General features: G+C 51.3%; 1 protein-coding gene across 2 annotated transcripts in view; it reads right to left on the bottom strand.

The window, feature by feature from the left end:
* Window positions 1-1,017: 1,017 nt before the first annotated feature.
* Usp10 (ubiquitin specific peptidase 10) overlaps window positions 1,018-8,735 on the bottom strand; it is a 50,948-nt gene continuing 43,230 nt past the window's right edge. For both annotated transcript variants that reach the window (XM_021220091.1, XM_021220092.1), the window contains exons 9-14: window positions 8,333-8,432; window positions 6,475-6,652; window positions 5,392-5,557; window positions 3,758-3,902; window positions 2,310-2,375; window positions 1,018-1,994 (exon numbers count right to left, since the gene is read on the bottom strand). In XM_021220091.1, coding sequence (XP_021075750.1) covers window positions 1,807-1,994; window positions 2,310-2,375; window positions 3,758-3,902; window positions 5,392-5,557; window positions 6,475-6,652; window positions 8,333-8,432 — 843 coding nt within the window. In that variant the 3' untranslated portion in view covers window positions 1,018-1,806. The remainder of the gene's footprint in view (window positions 1,995-2,309; window positions 2,376-3,757; window positions 3,903-5,391; window positions 5,558-6,474; window positions 6,653-8,332; window positions 8,433-8,735) is intronic.

The following is an 8,735-nucleotide window of genomic DNA, read 5'->3' as shown; positions in this document are numbered from 1 at the left end:
TGTGTCTGAAGAGCGGGGACTGAGTGAGCGGGGGCTGAGTGGGACAGACTGGAGCAAGCAGAGGTCCTAAAATTCAATTCCCACAACCACAGGAAGGCTCACAACCATCTGCACAGCTAGTGTACTCATATACATAAATAAATCTTTGAAACAAAATAAAACAAAAAGTTAAACATTTTGCTGCCCAGTGCCAGCAGCGTAATCAGGAAGGGGTTAAATTAAGTGCTGCCCTCCAATGCCAGCCTTCTTCTTGACCTGAGCCACACACAGGAAAGGGAGCAGAATCCCGTTCTGGCAGCAGAGTGGCCGAAGTCAAAAGTCTAGGCACTCCATGTAAGACAGCCCCCAGGAAGAACAGCAAAGCCGCTAACAGACAGAGATGCCCGTGTGCTGCACCCGATTCACTTCCTCGCTGTTCCCCGTTCTGCATGGCCGTCATCTCTCAGGACAACACAGGCTCCAACGGTACTGGGGTGAAATTCACCTGCACACATGCAGGTTGCTCATCTACTTGGAAGGCATGTACAGAGCCTCTTGTAATGGCTTTCTGTATGTGTTGCGGAGGCACAGTGAGCAAGCCCCAGCTGTGGAATGGTGTGCTGACTCGTGATCCAGCAACATCCTATGGAGAGGGAGCGCCCCAGTCCCTCTGGCTGTCACCCGGTTCCCAGAAAGCACAGGAGCCACACAGCTCCACATCCTGAAGCGAGGCTAAGCAGGACTTGGGTAGAACACTGCCCCTTCACGGAAGGAGCTCGCTCAGAGTAAAATGTTTCAAGCCACTGGAAGTCCTGCCCTGTGCTGCCCTGTGCAGCCCGTGCACAGCAGACTTCCTATGGTTGGCAGGGGCCTCTTCATCTCTGCCAGGAACTGAGGCAGCATCAGAAATACTCAGGGAAGACATAAGTCACAAGGTCAGAGGATAGCCCCCCCCCCCTCAGCATCAGCCACACTAACCCAGCACAGGCAGGGTCCTGGCTGAGTTGGAAGGCTGAGCACACCAAGAAACACAGCTTGAAACCAACTTTGTGATCTTTATTGACAGGTGACAACTTTATACTCCTAGGAATCACTACACTGTGTACGTGGGGGACACGGCATCAGAGAGGCGTGGCAGGATATTACACAGCAGACACTGGGAACTGTCGGTCCATCATTGTGCCCATTGTTCATGTGTACACAGCATGAATGTGATTTGAAATCTTTTCATGGTTAATAAAGTTACAATCACCCACCTCTGGAGCCTGACGTCTACCCACATGTCTGACCCGTGGTCTCTATGTCAGCGGTTTCCCTCTCCCAATTGTTAAAATGTGTTTCCTATTAGAAACCAGCAACAAGTTTTTTTGTATTTATTTCCTTTTGAAGTAAGAGCTATCTCATCTCCGATGACGACTGGCTCATTTTTGTCATTTATCAAAAACTAAAGGGTAAAGGAGGACAGTGTGATGAATTAAAAAAATTATTTTTTTAAGGAAAGATAAAATTCATTTTCACAAATTTACAAGAGCTGCTGGTGCGGGACTTATTCCACTACGCAGACTGGGACACAGTGCGAGCCACCTCCTCTGCTCAGGAACCAGCAGTTCTTCAGAAGCGGCGGCTCTCGTGTACCCTCACTCAGGCAACAGTCCAGTCTCTGAAGTCAGTCAGCCGAGCTGTGCTGTGCAGGCCCGCAGGCACCTTCCATCCAAGCCCACGGGTGCAGAGGGACAGTCTCTCTACAGAGCCACTAGAGAGGTGGGTAGTGAGTGAGTTGGGAACTGTAGGAGGCAGCGTCAGGCACACACGGGCACACGGGCACGGTTACAGCAAGTCCACGCGGCGGTAATACAGGAGGTAGGCTGTGCGGTCAGCAGGCGGTTTCACCACCTGGTACTGGTTAATAACCTTGACGGTTTGGTCATCAATTCGTAGCCAGCCATTAAGCCCAATCTGGAAGACGTCCGTAGTGTAGTGGCCGCCTGTAGCACTGTTGCCATGGTGGTAGACCACTGGAAGACAGCCCCAAGCAGGCAACCCATAAGAAAAGTCCTTCACCCCGCTGCCACAGACCCCCACCCTCACTGACCCCCTCCAAAGGCTCCACTAGGGCCTGCAGGCTACTGACTCAGGTGGACACTGACACCCGGTAAGACCCCACTCTCCTGTCAGCCACGATTCAAGGCAAACACGGTCCTGAATGCTTTCCTGACAACCAGGCTCTCCTAGAACAAGCTCTGTGGGAGTGTGACCCAGGACAGTGTTGCCTGGCACCTTAGACTCTCTGTTCACTGTGTTTTGGGGGGACCAGAGGCAAACACACTCACCTGCAAACAGCCTATAGGTTCTGTGGCATTTAAAATTTTTATTTTTGACGCCTGGAGAAAGTAGTTCTGAAAAACAAAACAGCAAAACTTCAACAAAGTCTCCACAGAGCAGCAGTGCTGGCTGGTGAGGGGGGTCCCCCCCGAAAAACACACACCCCACTTTGAGGGCCAGACAGCCACAGAGCAGAGGAGGCAAGCACACACCCAGCTCCTGGACTAGGAGATAAGGGTTGGCAGTGCTGGGACAGAGGAGGACCAGAGCTCAGAGCAGAGCAGATCAGAGCAAGACACTGCTGTCTTTTGGTCCTCTGTGCCACACTCTGGCACCATCTAAGATGTTCACCCACATGGTGGACAGAGAGATCCAACTCCTACAAGGTGCCTTCTGATTTCCACATGAAGGCCAGGACATCAAAGGTTAAGTTCTCACCTCCTAAGCCAACACGTATGTGCTCTGGTATGCATGCCTGCCTACATACACACACACACACACACACACACACACACACACACACACACCTATTTAAACAAGGTTTCCTTCAACCTGCATTTATAGTAAGCACCTACCTGTCTCTTAGGGCTGTCAGAACTAGTGAGACGCCTCAGCAGGGCACCGGGCAGGTATGCTGGGCCACAGAGGGCCATGGAAGGCAATAGCCAGCACATTTCTGCACAGGCACCGTGCTGCTGTGTGGGCAGAGGGCAGACCCTGCTGGCATTAGCTGCTCTTCTGCTTTCTGATTTAGTCAAACTACGTTTTGCTACTACCTGCGCCAGGCAAATCACTGTAATAAGAGTTCATAGCCAGCCTAGTTTGTATGGTGAGCTACAGGCCAGTCAGTACTTCTTCATATTGAGATCCTGCCTTAAAGATAAAACACTTAGCTAAAATATAAGGCAAAGTAGGGGGATCTGGATAGAGGGCTCAGTAGTTTAAAGACCACTGCCAGGCCGGGCGTGGTGGTGCACGCCTTTAATCCCAGCACCTGGGAGGCAGAGGCAGGCGGATTTCCAAGTTCGAGGCCAGCCTGGTCTACAAAGTGAGTTCCAGGACAGCCAGGGCTACACAGAGAAACCCTGTCTCGAAAAACCAAAAAACAAAACAAAACCCACTGCCTAATTTCAGAGGACCTGGGTTTGATTCCCAGTACCAACATGGAGGCTGACAGTCACCTATAACTCCAACCTCAGGGGATCCAGTGCCCTCTTTAGGCCTCTGCCGGCACCAGACAAACACACCGGGCACACTCGAGCATACAGGCAAACCGCCCCTAAAGCAAATTTAAAAATAAGAATACCACCTTAATGAGCACTTCCGTATAGAAATCCACAAATGTAAATAAATTTAAACAAAGAGAATCCTAACTAAAGGTCTCCCTGGTGACTGGGTGGTGACAGGCTCCTGGGCCTACGGGGGCTGGGGGGAGGGGGTCCCAGGCAAGCATTACCTCTGCTGATCTCCAAGTCCACAGGGTAGTCAATATTCTTAACCAGCTTCTGGCATCCGCCTGTCTTCTCGTAGACAAAGCGCTTCAGATGGAGCACGAGGACAGGGGGCAGCTTCTCCAGAGTCACTCTGCGGCTGACTTCAACCTGGGACAGAGCAGCTGGGGTTACAGGCTGCCTGCCTGGCTGCAGCTGCACCCTGTGGGGCTCCCCAGCCCTAGCCACACCTACACCCCACCCCTAGGGACACCTGCAACTGAGCCATCCAAGTGACACACAATGGCTATGAAGCAAGCTGGCTGAGGAAAGGCTGGAGCAGGCAGGCACCAGCCTGTCTCTTCATCTCATTCACAAACCTGTCTAGTATCTTTCTTCAAACACACGTCTCAAGTAATCCTAAATGTCTCAAGTAATCCTAAAGCCATCTGTCCTGCCACTCACTTCCTGGGCCCTTGAGTGCTTTCACCACCTCCTGAATCTTTTAAGATCCCTAAGCAGCAACGACGATAAAACTTAATGGAGTGTAAACTCAGGAGAGTGCGGAATGCCCTGCTGGAGCCCGCGCCTCTCTCTGCCCATCCGCAACTTTCCAGGCTGTGCCGGCTCTTAGGGTTTCTTTGGTTTTCTCCTTTACTCCACCAAATGGTTCTTCAGTTGCTCACTCCTTTCCTCAAAACCCCATTATTTACTTGAAGAGAAAGAGAATTTAAGTAATAAGCTAAAAGACAGAAACCCACAGACCTGGGCGGAGCCAGCCAGCAGCTGCCCACAGCCAGAACAAGGACACCCGCACTGCCCTCTGCTGCAGGGCTTCGGTCCCGCACTTCTTACTCAGCCAGCTACCAGGCTTCTGTCCCTGGCTCCTGCTACTTAACAACCACCAGGCTGGAATCAGACAACACAGGGGAGACCTTCCTTCTGCAGGTCCCCAGAGTGTGGCATGGCCAGAGTAGGGGACCTCAGAGGGAGCCGAGGCTGGGGTGTCTTCAGTCCCCGGTACACAGGTCACAAAAGGACATTTCTTAAGACAGGTCTGAACTGGGATCTCTTATTGTACCTTGTAGCCTCTACACTCCACTGAGTGTTTACAGCTTTCCAACACCAAAAACTCTTCAGAACACTGCCTCCCTAACTAGCCAGCATCCATCTTGCCTTATGACCTCAATGCCACAAAGGACCTGAGAGAGGATGGCCTCCACTGCAGAGCAGTCAGGCAGGCCACTGAGAGCCAGACACCAGCCCTCTCCATAAGTTGCAAGCCCAGGTCCTGACTGTCCATGATGGGAACATTCAAGACCATCGTTGTCACCACATCAAGGAGCAGCAAGCATCTGGACTGTCTGTCTGTCTGTCCCCGGAGATCTATGCTTCTGCAACACAGATGGGCCCAGAACGCCCTCACACACTAACACCTCCCTCTGCTAGAAGTAGGCTGGTCGCAGATCCCAGAATTAGATTCTGAGGAACTGAGGAACAGAGGCAGAAGAGAGACATTCCCTTGGATCACAAGAGCCAGAGACACAGCTAGGGGTCCGTCTGGATCAACTACTGCGTCCTAAAACCTGGGCCTTCTCAGTAAAGCAACTGTGTGAGAGGCAGGCTCAGGTCAGCTTCCCTCAGCCAGCGGTGACCGTACCTCCTGCTTGGTTTTGGTGGTGTAACCGTGGACAGACTCTCTGGCCACCAAGCTCTCCAACGCGTCCTGGACTGTGCGTATCTTGTCAGACTGGATGTCCAACTGCAGCGTGAAAAATGGCTGCAGAGTGGCCGACTCCTTGGAACTCTGCTGGTAGACCACAGACCTAAAGATTGCAATTGAAAACAAACAAAAGTAAGCGGCCACTCTCTGTCACTTTCCCTTAAAATTAACTAACAGGGAAGGAATAAGTACGCAAGCAAGTTTATTCAGTATCACAGGACCAGAGACAACAGAACAGCCCAAACCACCCTGAATTTAAAAATAACTCCGCCGACGACCAGCCTGTGTGATTGGCAATTGATCTGTATGATTTCCCAGCTTGGCTCAGACACCTCAACTTCCAAATTCTTCGCAAACTGAAGTGGAGTAGGGGTGGGGTGTTTAACAAAGTGTCACAGCCTGTTCTAGTGCAACAGGGCTTGGGGGACCCCAGGGGACCAGGACTTTTAATGCAGCCTTGAGGGTAAGGCGCAACTCGACCTTGTTTCTCAGTTGTTTTTTTTCATCTTTCTTTTTCTAACTTCTTCTGAATAAAAACCGTAAGTATGTCTCATCTCTAATTTCACCTCATCCAGGGAACACTCTGATTCAATCTTGTTTGTACAGCCTGGTATCCCAGTTTACGAGCAAAGCAGAGCTGGTGGGAGGTGACTCTGACTGATGGGACAGATGTGACACCCAGCTGAAATCCTTCCTGCCAGGGTCTAATGCTCCAGCCTTCCTCCTGCGTGCCAGGCAATGACTGACACTCCCTGGGTTCCCAAAAGGAAGTTGAAAAACATCAATGAAAGTAAAACAGGGCAGTGGTGGCACACGCCTTTGATCCCAGTGGAGGCAGGCAAATCTGAGTTCAAGGCCATCCTCGGCTACAGAGTTAGTTCCAGGACAACCAGCGCTATATACAGAGAAACCCCGACTGTCAACTGTCAAATGAGAGCAAGGGGAAGCAGGCAAGGCAGATGGCAGGCAGGATCCAGACACTGTCACACCTCCCCCATGGAAATGTGGGAAAGCACAGACCTGATGTGTCCCCCAAAAATGCCAGTGATGGGCGTCTGGACGAAGTCCGCCTGCCGGGTGACAGACGTCTTGTTCCTGGGACCCACTCGCTCCCACTCGTCCTCGCTGCCCTCGCCCGTGTCTTCCAGTTCCTCGTCCTCTATCGAGTGGCTTTCGGGCCCATTGGAAACAGAGTGCTCTGAAAAGGAGAGGGGCTGCTGAGGCTACTGGTTTCAAGGACAAAATATCCAAGCAACACGTCCGCACAGATTCTACGATAAGAACTGGCGAAACAGATTCATGAGGGCCAGGGAGAAGCTCGGCGGGCGAAGCCATGTTCTCCAGGCCTGACAACATGAGTGTGATTCCTGGGGCCACGTGGTGAAGAGAACCAACCGCTATAAATTGTCCTCTGACCTGCACTTCGCCTCAGAAGCCTCTCTAGTACACACACACAATCACAATTGCACATGGGCGGGCAGATGGACACAAACACACAGACACACAGAGATATATATACACACACACAGTAAAAGAACCAAAATAACAAAAAAACCCACAAAGACCCCAAAACCAAAACAGGTGACCAAGCAGTGGTGGCCCACACCTCTAATTCCAGCACTTGGGAGACAGAGGCTGGCAGATATGTGAGTTCAAGGCCAGCTTGGATAGACTACAGAGTGGGGTCCAGGACAACCAGGGCTACACAGAGAAACCCTGTCTAGCAAATCCACACACATAAAAAGATTTAGCTAAGCTGGGCATGGTGGCGCACGCCTTTAATCCCAGCACTCAGGAGGCAGAGGCAGGCGGATTTCTGAGTTCGAGGCCAGCCTACTCTACAGAGTGAGTTCCAGGACAGCCAAGGCTACACAGAGAAACCCTGTCTCAAAAAAAAAAAAAAAATCTAGCTGTACTATCTACACTTAAAGTCACAGCAAACAACTTAAGCAGCTAGCCGCACTGGACACAGCGCAGCAGGGAGCACTGTGGTCCACACACTCTCAGACACCAAGCTCTGGGATTGCCTAGCTGGGCAGAGCACTGAGACAGGCCAGGGCACAAAGACTAAGAGGTCCAGGCCAGCCAGAGCTTCAGAGAAGGACCTTGTCTCAAAATCCAGATGTTCACACTCTTTGGACAACTGGAAAAATTTGAAGACACTCTGTAGTGAGTGGCCTGAGGGAAGATGCTTCGCCCTCAGAGGATGCTTTCGGCAAGGGGCAATTATCTCCAACCTCCCATCCTGGAGTGAGCTTGTGTCCACAGGGGTCTCACGGCACGGTTCTGTTTCTCTGTATCTCAAATGTCATTTGAATGTGAAATGTACCCAAGGGCTCAAGGAACTCCACACTTAGCTCTGGGCTGGTGGCACTGCTTAGGAAGGACATGGGACCTTTAGGCAGCAGAGGCTGGCTGGAAGAAGTACATTACTGGGGCTTACAGCCTGGCTCTATGCTCTGTCCACTCTCTGCTCCCTGTGAGTGAAATGTGGTCATCTAGCTTGCCAGTATGCCCTCTGCTGTGATGGACCCTTCCTCTCCAGACCCCTAAGCCAGAGCAAACCCTTTCGTCCATTCCTCCCCACAGCAACAGAACAGAACCTATAGAATCTCTCTCTAGAGTAAAAGTTATAACAAACGTGCATGAGCTGGATACATTTCAGTTATCCAAGCCAAACATTCTCACTGCTATGCTAGGTAATGAACAACAGTTGGCTTTTAATGTATCCTAAGCACTGTTGACGGACAGGAGACTTCTGACCGGTGTGTGTGCCTGCATATGGACATGCATGCCCATGTGTATGTATCCATAGCACAGACATGCGACCTTCTTTTAAGCCACTGTCAGGCAAACAGTCACACCCAGATGAACCTACTTTCGTGCGTGGGTGAGAGTAGCTTCTTTAGGCTCAGCATCTCCTCATGGAGTCCATTGAGGATGAAACCGAGATACTCCTCCGCGTCCTCCTGCCGGCCCTGAGGACAGACACAGTCACATTAACTCCAACCGGCTAGAGAAGCCCTGGCGCCTAGAACAAGTTACCCCTTAGATGAATGTTCCAGACCAGCGCACCCAAGTGCCCAGAGTTGCCGTGAGAGCTCTGTAGCTTATTTCTATAGCTAAATTCCTAAGTGCAATACTACTTTATAGTTAAAAAAAAAAAAAGCCGGGCGTGGTGGCGAACGCCTTTAATCCCAGCACTCGGGAGGCAGAGGCAGGCGGATTTCTGAGTTCAAGGCCAGCCTGGTCTACAAAGTGAGTTCCAGGACAGCCAGGGC

This window comes from Mus pahari, chromosome 20 (genome assembly GCF_900095145.1).
Source record: "Mus pahari chromosome 20, PAHARI_EIJ_v1.1, whole genome shotgun sequence".
Taxonomy (NCBI): Eukaryota; Metazoa; Chordata; class Mammalia; order Rodentia; family Muridae; genus Mus; species Mus pahari.
Note: the sequence above shows the minus strand (reverse complement) of the source record. Positions and strands in the feature narration are given on the sequence as shown.